This window comes from Terrapene carolina, unplaced genomic scaffold (assembly GCF_002925995.2).
Source record: "Terrapene carolina triunguis isolate 2854851 unplaced genomic scaffold, T_m_triunguis-2.0 Scaffold30, whole genome shotgun sequence".
Taxonomy (NCBI): Eukaryota; Metazoa; Chordata; order Testudines; family Emydidae; genus Terrapene; species Terrapene triunguis.
The window spans coordinates 8,050,456-8,062,563 of record NW_020664381.1 but is presented as its reverse complement, the minus strand read 5'-3'; the positions used below and the strand labels follow the sequence as shown (position 1 = coordinate 8,062,563).

At 39.8% G+C, this 12,108-nt stretch overlaps 1 protein-coding gene across 1 annotated transcript in view; it reads left to right on the top strand.

The window, feature by feature from the left end:
* Positions 1-9,501, top strand: part of LOC113406377 (interleukin-10 receptor subunit beta-like) — a 23,323-nt gene extending 13,822 nt beyond the window's left edge. Inside the window, 4 exon segments of the mRNA XM_026650926.2 lie at positions 1,109-1,259; positions 2,948-3,105; positions 9,025-9,232; positions 9,235-9,501. Of these exon segments, the coding sequence (XP_026506711.2) occupies positions 1,109-1,259; positions 2,948-3,105; positions 9,025-9,232; positions 9,235-9,254 (537 nt within the window). The 3' untranslated portion in view covers positions 9,255-9,501.
* Positions 9,502-12,108: the final 2,607 nt, after the last annotated feature.

Here is a 12,108-nt window from a genome sequence, read left to right as displayed (position 1 = left end):
GGGGGGGGGGGGGAGGGGAGCGGGCGGGAGAGAGAGAGAAGGGGGTGGCCAGGGCTACAGCAGGGGCGCTGCCACGCGGCCCCTCCTGCTGCGCCGCCTCCTGCTGCCTACCGCGAGGGCTCCGCTCCGGTCAGCGGGGAGGACTGCCCTGCAGGGCGCTCTGGTTCTCCGTGCCGCCGCCCCCTACAGGGCGGCCGGAGTGGAACAAAAAAAAAAAAAAAGCGGCCGTGCTGCCCTAGGATTGGGCAGAATGCCGCCTTGAACAATCTGCTGCCCCAAGCACCAGCTTCCTCAGCTGGTGCCTGGAGCCGGCCCTGTCCTTAACCATATAAGGATTTATACTCTTTAACACCAGTACCATTAAACATACCCAGAAGAAGATAAAAAGTCTGTGCTGTGAACAATCACACACAAAGTACTTACATTGATCAGCTGTTTTAAGTAGGCAGTGTGCCACATTCTACATTAGCTAAAGTATGAGTGGTTTTCATATGTAACCCTAAACAGAGAGTGTTGCATGAATACTTGTTTGGTTTTGTTAGTTGCATGATTTTTTTAAAATACTGCTACTTAGAATTCTGTGCACATTTATATAATAGCTTTAGAGTCCCTCTTTCTTTTACAGTGTGTCTCTTGAAAAATTATTTTATGGCATAGTGGAAGGAGTCTGATCACAAGAAACTTAGAGCCCACTTCCTGTTGTTGGGTCAACCAGCTTAGGAGCTAGGATTTCAACGCTGTTACAGCTCTTGTTTTGGAAGGTGATTATTTTCACCATCAATAGGATGTTCTAAAATAGAAAAAGGAATTTGAAGACAGCTGATTAATTTTAATATTTGTAGTGTCCTTTTTAAGTAATTCTTAAAAGGAAACTTTTCTTTGATTCTTGTCAAGTAAGTAATACAGAAAACTACAAAACTGTTTTAACAGCTGATATTTTAAACTTTCACTTTTTCAGGAACTAGATATTGTGTAAATCCAATCCATAGTGCAGCTATAAATGCAAAGACTACTAAATGGAGTTCTAACTAGAAACTAGTGCTGTAATTTGTTAATTTATTGGAACTTGAATTTGCTTTTGAATGTTTTGTATTCTTCTTTGATATAGGTTATAACCACAGATACTAAATATAACTCAGAAATATTATCTGGTTTGGACCCTTGGACAATATATTGCCTTCAAGTTCAAGCAGTTATTCCTGAATGGAACAAAACAGGAAAACTGAGTGAAGAGTTCTGTGATAGGACAACTGATAATGGTAATAGCTAATGCACCAGTACATTATAAACATATTGAGTAATTATGAAACACTGTAAGACACTCATTGATTGATGTAAAAAGAAACAAAAGCATGCATGTAAACCTTCAGAAATGTTTTGGTACTTCCGTATTTTTCATTGTGATATCCAAGTGTATCTCTAATTTGCAAAAAAAAAATTGAAACCTTCATGCCAGAAAAAAGGAGAGCTTTAATTCAGTCTCTTATAACTACAAATAATAAGATACACAACAGTATAAATGTACTCCCATGCAGAGAACTCATATGAGGCACGTCCATCCCTAAAGCCCTTCAAAGCAAGATTTAAATGCAATTTAAGTGGTGCATAGGCCTTGTGCTGGCCCTTCTGCACAGGCGTAAACGTCATCTACCCATAAGCCAATTTATGTTTGTTTGTGAACCCTTTGGCTTCCACAGGCCTAGCGGAGAGTAGAATTTGGCCCTGCATTGCAAAGTCTGATTCTGTTTACATTTTGTAACAGAATTACATTGTTGAAATATTTTTTTTGAAATGGATAGAGCTCAGTCATGCTTTCTTTTTCTGTTCTCATGTTTAAAATCTTTAACTAGGCAAGCATGCCAGATAATCAGTTTTCTTCATGGTTACAAAAAGCATGTAATTTATTAGTCAAGGTACATCTTCCAAAGAAGTGAAATCCTGGTCCCACTGAAGTCAATGGAAGTTTTGCCATTGTCTCCAGTGGGACTAAGATTTTACCCAAGGTGTTTTTCTCTTGGTGCAATCCAAAGCTACCATTATTATCAACTCTCAATATAAACAACTAATTTCTTTGTTTAAATATTTTATTTTTATGCAACTATACCAGTAAGTGCCAATCATAAAAAATTCTCCAATGTAACATCTGCAATGCCTAATCAGCATTCCAGTCTTTCATTTTTTATAGCACTAACCTGACAGTGGAAACTGGCTGCACACTCCAATTTCCAACCACTCCACCTCAATAGCTATCTATGGAATAGCTATTTATGGTGGCAGTAGCCACCATCAGTCAGGTGGCCTCCTCTTAGAAGAGAGCTTTGTGTTTCCATTTAAAAGGAAAAGTGCAGTCCCAGACTAATTAGTAAGCAGCTGCTTAACAATCATAGACAGCTTTAAAGTGATACCTCGATCAATCTTTATTCGTATCACATGCTGTGACAATCCCGTGCATGAAACCAGGCTTTTAGAAGACACAATATTTTGGAAGTTAAGGAATTTTGGACTACCCCCACCTCCAAATTAGTTGTCATTTTTGTTACCATTATTTCATGTTTCCTTTAGAGAGAAACAGAATTCAGTGCTCTGGTTTGAAGCATCCAGGAATAAGTATACTGGGACTTCACATGTTGTTACCCTGCTTTCCCCCTTCCCCCATTTACCTAGAATTTTTTTCTTTCTGTAAATGTTTACATATCATGGCCATAGGTCAAACTTATCTAGTGAGAATGTCATGAGTGGTTGAAGTAAAAACAAAGTTGAGATATTCTTCCTTTTGGGAACAAAAATATGTATTTGTTCATTCACCAAAATAGTTGCTAATACAAAAAAGTGGAGGAAATTTTTTTTATTCACTTACGAGAATTAAATTCTGAAAATTGTATATTCAAAATAATAATAAAGAAGAATCAGGTTAATAAAGAAGAATTTCTCTTCTTGTCTCTTGCAGGTGTAACTCCAGTGTGGATAATTCTCACTGTTCTTGTAGGATCAATGTTGGTTGTTCTAGTATCAGTTCCTGCCTGTTTCTTTATCTTTTCATATATATATCGACAGGCCAGATATGTCTTCTGCCCGACGTATTCTTTTCCACAACATCTGAAGGAGGTTTGTCTATTTGTATTCTACACAGGGCCGGCTCCAGGCACCAGCCCAGCAAGCAGGTGCTTGGGGCGGCTAACGGTGAAGGGCGGCACGTCCGGCTCTTCAGCAGCAATTCAGTGGCGGGTTCCTCACTCCCTCTCGGAGGGAAGGACCTGCCGCCGAAGACTGAAGCGGCGGCGGTAGAGCTGCAGATCACGATCGCGGCTTTTTTTTTTTTTTTTTTTTTTTTGCGCTGCTTGGGACGGCAAAAAACCTGGAGCCGGCCCTGATTCTACATAAAATAATTAAGTAAGCCTTCCAGGAGAGCCTCTTGTCTGTCAAAGACTCCTGAAAAGCTTGCAACGCTTGCATGTGAACCTTCTGACAGCAGTTCCTCATTCTTACACATGCACCTGGATAGTTAACTAGCTGTGTTAGTGTTACATGGGTTTTGCCTGAAGTGAATGTATGGGGTAATGCTGGTTATTAGGCACACAGGCTAAAAGAACCCAGATGTAGTATATATGTTGCAAAATAATAGATATGAGTCTTAGCAGCTATATGGTATGATCTGTTTAAGCTATGTCACCTTTGGTTACTTTAGTTCACTTGTCATAAACTGCTTGTGTGGTTGACTGTCATTTCAAACCCTTATCAACTGCAAAAGTTGATTAATCTGCTGCCAAAGACTTTGGACCAAACTGAGCAGTAGTTCAAGTGAGTGTAAATAGTGACGTAATGTAACTTGAGCCAATTCAGCATTCAGTTGGCTTCATTCCACAACCTTCTCCCACACTGCATAGGGACTGGGCTACACTTTAAATTTATACTGACAAAACTACATCCCATAGTGACATAGCTATGCTGACAATCCTCCCCCCATGTAAATGCAACTGTGCTGACAGAACAGGGCTTCTAACAGCATAACTAACCTTGTTTGGGGACGTGGTTTTCTTATACTGGTAGAACTCCTTTTGTCAGTGAATGCTGCATCTAGGGGGCTATGCCAGCATATACTATGTTAGCATAGACATAACCGAGTACCTTACTCCATCGTCTGTATCTGTTGATTTCTGTGGCACTGCTCAGCATGAGTAAGAGTGGTGTTACTCTTTAGTAAATGATGAAATCTTGCCCATCTGATATGTTGTAACAGAATGCTGTAAAGGAAGCATTCAAAAGCTCAGCCATATCACTGAGACACGGTGGGTGAGGCAATATCTTTTATTGGACCAACTTCTGTTGGTGATAGAGAGAAGCTTTCGAGCTTCACAGAGGTTTTCTTCGGGTCTGGGGAATATACTCTGTGTCATAGCTAAATACAAGGTGGAACAGATTGTCTAGCGTAAGTAGTTGACACATATTTCAAGGGACTGTTCAAGGTGAAGTGGCCCGTTAACCCGCCTCCAGTGATGAGGGAAAGAAAGAAGGGAGGAAGGGCAGTTGGAGGGGTTGTTAGTGGGTTATATATTATTTTAATAAACCATAAATCCTGTCTCTCTACTCAGTCCCTGATTTTTAGTGTCTAGCAAAGTTATGAATTTAAGCTCCCAGGCTCATCTTTTGTAGGTTTTTTTTTTTTAGTCATTTACACATACGGTGATGATATAAAACCTTGTTTTACCAATTATGTGGGTGCTTTAGAAACTGGATGTTTTTGTTTTGCATGTTTTCTTCAACCAGCCCCCCGATTCCTAAATTCAATAAATAAGTAAATACATTCTATTCAGAACTGTTAAGAATGCAAAACAGAAGCCATGTGGATTTTATTCTAAATTTTAGCCCAAGGCTGGCCTCTTGTGGTTGGTTTAATATTACAGCCAAGTACCATTTAGACCAGTGGTTTTCAAGCTTTTTTCATTTGCGGACCCCTAAAAAATTTCGAATTAAGGTGCAGACCCCTTTGGAAATTCAACCTGTGGTCTGTAGACCCCTACCATAGAAGTCTTAGACTGAAAACTGACTGTACAGAATTCAGCTATAAATGTTGCACATGCTTGGCACAGCATTTGACACAGCGTGAGAAAGGGTGCTAAACTGGGCTTCGGTGGTAACGACAGCACTTCTGGGTTTTGACTGAAGGTGGGGATATTCAGCTAATTTCAATTGATCAGAAAAACAGAATGCCTTTTTTGCGATCTGAAACTTTATTTTTGGAGTCACCTTTTGCAGTCCCCTTAGCCATGGTCTGCAGAATCCCAGAGGTCCACAGACCACAGGTTGAAAACCACTGATTTAGAGTGTCCAGAATGAAGGGAGGAAACATGTTTAAGTAGTGCTTTATGTTTCTAAGAAGTTTGTAATCACGTTTTGCCTTATCTGCTCCCTGGTCACTTCATTTTTAAAAACAAGTTAACATGGAATATGTGTCCCAGCGTGGAGGAGGGCCTTGTCCCTTTGTGAGCTGAAAATATCCATGTTCAGTGCAAGTATGTATAAGAAATCTATGAATATTTAGAAGAAATACATACTTCCATTTTAGGTGATCTTTTCTCCCCTCAGTATATACACAATGCCCCTTAAAGTTAAAGGAGGTTAGATATGTATTTTGTGAAGAGAAGACCCTTAAAATTTTCATTGTGCTAGATGTTTGTAGGAAAATATAACAATATGCATCCTAAAACTCAGAGTTTGGGAGGGGTCATGTAATTATTATTTTATTTTACTTTGGGGGTTGGGGGAGGGGAACCATTGAGAACTACCTCCAATGTTTCATTTTAGAACTCCAGTTGAGGGTTAAATAAGTCAAAATGAAGGACATAAGAACAGTGCAGCAATAACGTAAGATGATTTGCTTAACATCCATAATATTCTGTGTAACCTCCATTTTTTTCATGCAGATTCTCATACCGTGTAACTCATTCAAACCGCTCTCTGCTTAACAGAAGGCTGGACATGTTCCCTGACAAAAATGAGTAATATTCAGTGCTCTGTTGTTTATATGAAGGTGTCAGAGATCTCTGAAACTCTAAAGTATTAAGGGAGAGTAGCAGACGGGTCAGATTGCGGGGGGGAAGGAGGTGGTACTCTACTAAGCATCACACCCAAATAAACTCTGCCCATGTGAATTGCTAAAATGAGCTGTTGTTCTGACCAGATTGAAAAGGTGTTCAGTATATGCTCGTTTCACTCTGAGCTCTACAGGGACTCTTGAGTTTTGCTCCCTCTTGATTGGGGTGTGTGTGGAGAGGAATTGTTATATCTCCCAAATCCCACCCACTTGTGGCGTCAAGATGAGACATCACTCACACTAAATTGTATAGATCTGTGATCCTCCCTCCCTCTCCTTTACTTGAGAAAGTAATGTTGACATTTAAATCATCTTTACTGGACATCTAATTTAACACCTCCCTGAGCTGAACGGGGCAATACACACCTCTAAGGTCTATTGTTTGAGTCTCTCTTCAGACTTCTATTGTTTAGGCTATGTCTATACTTAGGGCAGGTCTACGTTAAAAAGTTAGGTCAACCCAGCTACCTCACTCAGGGGTGTGAAAAATCCAACCCCATGAGCGACATAGTGAGACCAACCTAACCCCCAGCATAGACAGCGCTACCACTTCTCAGGGAAGTGGATTAAGTACAGCAATGAGAGAACGCCTCCTGTCACTAGTGAGTATCTACACTGAAGCACTACAGCAGCACAGCTGCAACTGTGCCTCTCCAGTGGTTTAAGTGTACACATAGCTGTGACATACCCAGGATACAAGACAGACTAAGGACCCCTGCCTTCTAACCTGGGGTGCCCTTTATAGTGCTTTGTGGCTGTAGCCTCTAGCCTGGACTGCTCACAAACAGCAGCCAGCATGAAAGTCACTCCCAGCTGTGTCTGTGTGTGTGTGTGTGCTGCAGCCAGCCAGACACACCTTGGCTCTTACCAGCCTTGGCTATACTGAAGGGTACCCCAAAACACCCCCAGTATTAGATTCTCGCTCAGAAATGTATGTCCTGTACCGCCCAGTCCTCTCCTGGACAATGCAAGTTTATATAAAGTCCATCATTTTATTACTAGAAATGATATGCACACATCTTGTTACCCGAAATGGAGTTCCCCAGACACTTCAGTTTAAACACACTGGATTAGATAAAACAAAACAAGTTTGTTAACTACAAAGAGAGATTTTAAGTGAGTACAAGTAATGAGGCATGAAAGTCAGAAATGGTTACAAGAAAAAGATAAAATGCAACTGGTGCCTAACTTAACTCTTAAATTCAAAGCAAGGTTTTCTCATCACCTGCTTTCAGTAATCCTCTTGCGCAAACCTCTTAGGTCAGGACCCTTCTCCAGTTCAATGGCTGCTTCCTTTGTCCCCCCTGGTGCAGTGAATCGATGGTCAGAAAGAGGGAGAGGAAGGGGGCCATTTGGGGTATCTGCCCCTTCTTTTTATAGTCCTATCCCCCCTTTGAGAAGCATTTCCAGCTGGGAGTAAGGAGACAGGTAGTCTGCGTGAAAGGGAACTCCATGTTGTTTCTTTGCTAAGATGTAGATTTTTTTTGCTCCTGTCCCCTTTCCTGCCAAAGAATGGCCACTTAGCAAGTAATGGTCCATCGGCTTTGTTTACACCTGACTGAGGCGTCGACTTGCCCTTTGTCTCTGAGGAACTCGTTTGGCCACTCCTCAGACTTCTCTGGAAAACATACATTTTAGTCATGATCTCTCATCTTATGTTTATAACTTCACCATATAATGTTGCTACATGCATTTGGCTGTGATATTTTTGATCAGCAAACTATGAGTTTTTAAATTATACCTCACAAGGCATAGTTTGCACAAAGATCATTACAATAGTGTGTAGGGTATGAACACAGGTACATTCTGTCACAATAGCCTAATACACACAGTAAATAGTTCTATTTGTCTTAATTATTTTATTCTAATCAACCACATTTCTGTAGATGGTATTTGTTTTTGCAAACTGTTTGAGCAACAGTTTGAGAGATCATCAAAATAGTAGTTGCCTAGATTATGTGAATTTAAAATATAGGCCTATATGTGGGGGGGTAGCTCCAGTCAGGCCAATGGGGCCACGCATGGGGCAGGGCGGGGGGATTCCACGCCTGCCTGAGGCCTACAGTTTTGGGGGGCAGCACCCCCCTCTTAGCCCCCAACTATGCCCATGATTTAAAAGTCAAATAAATTTGTGCTGGAAACTCCAGAGAGGTTAATAGGACAGACAACATTTTTCTTTTGTTATCATTGTACAGTTCTCACAAATGTTAAAAAATTATTTAAAGGAAAAATGTTGGTATGGCTCTGCACTGCATTTAACCCTCATGTGAGTAATAATTCAGAATTAATGTGATTCGCTTTGAAATAGATTCTGTCAGAATTTTTTACGAGGATATATTAAAAGTGGTAATAATCATTTCTATATTTTGTTACTGTGGTGTTAATCCAGAGAGAATTCTTTCAGTGCATTGGAGTACCCATTGCTTCTTGAATGAGCATTGTTGTGTATCAATAGCAAGATTAAAGAGAATCTGATTAGGTCACATTGGAGGAGAGGTTGTCCAATGCATGTTGAATAGCGAGTAAAAATTAACAGATACACTTTAAAGTGGTCTACACTTAAAATTTTTGGTGGCATAGCTCTTATGGTCAGGGGTGCGATTATTTGCCTCTATCCCCAACCACCGAAGTTATACCAGCAAAAGCTCTAGCACAGATGCAGTTATACTTGCAAAAAAGTCCTTTTGCTGGTATAGCATATTTCATTCGGGGAACTGGTATAAGCCATATAGATGAAAGCACGCTTTTACCAGTATAAGCTGTGTCTAGGAGGGTTTGCCAGCATAGCTAGACCTTTTCTAGTGTAGATGAGGCCTAAGACAGTGAGTCACCAGTGCAAGGTCTTTAAAGACTGCTGGGAAAACTAACTGATGCTGATGCTGGGAAAGAGGAACAAGCAGAGTTTGATTCTTATTTCCCCTCTTTTCTTCCAGTTTTTGAGCAAGCCTTCCTACAGTTCACAATTTCTTTCGCCACGCTCACCGGAAGAGGATCACTCCTTTGACAAGTTAACTGTCATTTCAGAAGAATCTGAAAACTGTAGCGATGAGACAAGCAACAGAAAGGAGCAGCTTCAGGACTCCCAAGAAGAGATTTCTATTGCAGAAAAAGTTTCAGCTTTTGAAAAGGGATCAAGTTCAGTCTTATACCTGATTCAGGCTGAAAACAAATACCCAAATAGACAATTAAATACGACTTTATATTGAGAATGCAGCAGCAAGCACTTGGTAAAATTCCAGATTTAAAATGTCTAAAGAGAATTTCGTCAATCATATTTATTTTTCAACTCTGAGAAACATTATTATAAATGAGTCCTGAAGTGGGATGCAATTTTTAGCCACTCATTTTTAATGACTTATTTATAACCTGTGGCACTAATTATATTGCACTATAATATGGTGCTTCTTGTAAAGTAAGTATTAAATATATAATTTTTTATTTTGTTGAATATTATTAAAGTTAATCAGAATTATGAACAGCACAGCATAGTTTTCAAAGGAAACTTTTCCTTTCCAAGAAAACGTTGAGATTTAACTGATTTTAGTATGAAAATCTTTGTATTTTGTTTCGGTGGTTGGCTTAAAATATGACTAATAGTGAGTAGAATAATATTTTATATTTGATTTATACATGACACTAAAATTATGAAGTTTTTCTTGATAGGTACCACTTTAATAAAATGGTAGCAAACAATTTCCGTATGTTTTAAATGTGAGAAATTACTTATGGGACATACTTCATCATAGGCTTACAGTGGGGCAATGGAGCTGTGACAGTTTACACCCTTTAAGGATCTGCCCCTAGTTCTTATAGCAAGTCACATTGAGCCTAATCCAAAATCACTGAAGTCAATGGAAAGACTTTCCAGGAAATGGGGTTAAATATTAAACTCACCTCCATGAATCTGCTAGACCATATAACTTAATTAATAGTCAGTTCAGAAATGGTCAGCAGCTAGGCTATATTGCTGTGTACATAAAAAGAAGATAGTTGCTGCATGGGCTAAGAAAAATAATATTGGGCATATAGTTTGCTCTTACTTTAATAGAAACAAATCCTTCAAGTGCTGCAAAGTTATCTGAACATACTGTATTATATTTCTGCAAAATGTCAAATTTTTCCTCGGCAAAAGTGGATTGCAATGAGTATATTATGTATAAAACATAATTTGTTATGTGGGTGGCGAAATTCATTGCCCTAATTTTTGTTTTTATTATAGGGATAGGATAAATTTGCATCTTTTAGAGAACTAATTCAGAAAGAATACACAAAAAATAAAGGAAATTGATATTTCTTCAACATATCACATGATAGTATGCTTAATATACAAATGTATTATTGGAAATTTTTTTCTTTGTCTCTTTTTAAAATATTAATGGACAAAATATTGAGAAAATGGAGGAAGGTAAGAAAAACATTTTCATTAAAGAAAGGCATTTTGTTGCAGGAACACTCTTGCATCAAATCTATAGTTACAAAAGTGTCTGCAATATTCATGCAATATTCACTGTACTCATTATGAAAGAGTCAACTTTCTACAGCTAGCAAGGAAGAAAGTCACACGGAACTATTACGCACTGTTGTAGCCCCTCTCTCTTTTCCCTGCTTTCACAATACTCCTTCAGCTAAACTGATTTCAGGAGGTTGAAGGGAGATAGCTTGTTGATAGACGTGATTTGTTTGACGTTGTCTCCAATGGCAGCAGTTTTTTAGTTCTGTTGACAGGTACCTACGTGCAGCAGTAATTTAAAAGGAAGAGAGATCTATTTTCACTATTTACTTTTCAATATATAAAAAGGAGCCGTGCAATATTTATTAAAAAATAATAGTACTTTGAACACCACACTCACAGCCCAGCCTAGCCAGGAAATGCCCAGTAAAATAGACAGGTCTTGCAACAATCCCTGGAGGATAAGAAATCCACAGCCATTCTTTAGACCAGTGGTTCTCAACCAGGGGTCCGGGGCCCTCTAGGGGACCGTGAACAGGTTTCAGGGGGGCTGCCAAGCAGGGCCAGCATTATACTTGCTGGGGCCCAGGGTAGAAAGCTGAAGCCCCCTGCATGGGGCTGAAGCCCACAGCCCTGAGCCCCGCCACTTGGGGCTGAAGCCTGAGCAATGTAGCTTTGCAGGGGTCTCTGTGGCGTGAGGCCCCAGGCAATTGTCCAGCTTGCTATCCCCTAATGCCAGCCCTGGTTTTTATATGCAGAAAACCAGTTGTGACACAGGTGGGCCATGGAGTTTTTATAGCATGTTTGAGGGGAGGGTGGGGCTAAGAAAGAAAAAGGTTGATAACCTGAGCTTTAGACCACAGGAAGCAGTAAATTGTATAGTGGAGGACTGTGACAAAATGCTGGGAGCAACAGAACTAGCATTCTGGTCACTGTTTAATCAATTATGCTGGGCGAGGGGGCTGATTAAGGAGAGGAGTTCCTGATTATCCCACTGCATAGGAAAGTTCCCAACTATCCTACTGCGTAGGAAAGATAGGACGTATGGCAAGAGATCGCCCTGTCTTCACCAGGAGATCTTCAATGATCTGATACTCAAAAGAGAGTCCCAAAAAAGTGGAAACTAGGTGAAATTACAGAGGATGAATATAAACAACATAAGTATGTAGGGACAAAATTAGAAAGGCCAGGGCACAAAATGAGATTGAACTAACTAGAGACATAAAGGGTAACAAGAAAACATTCTACAAATACATTAGAAGCAATAGGAAGACCACAGACAGGATAGGCTCATTACTCAATGAGGGGAGAAAACAATAACAAAAAATGTGGACATGGCAAAAGTGTTAAATGACTTTTTTGTTTCAGTTTTCACCAAAAAAGTTAGTAATGATTGGACATCTAACATAGTGAATGCCAGTGAAAGTGAATTAGGATCAGAGGCTAAAATAGGGAAAGAACAAGTTAAAAATTACTTAGACAAGTTAGATGTCTTCAAGTCAGCTGGGCCTGATGAAATACATCCTAGACTTCTCAAGAAGCTGACTGAAGAGATATCCGAGCCATT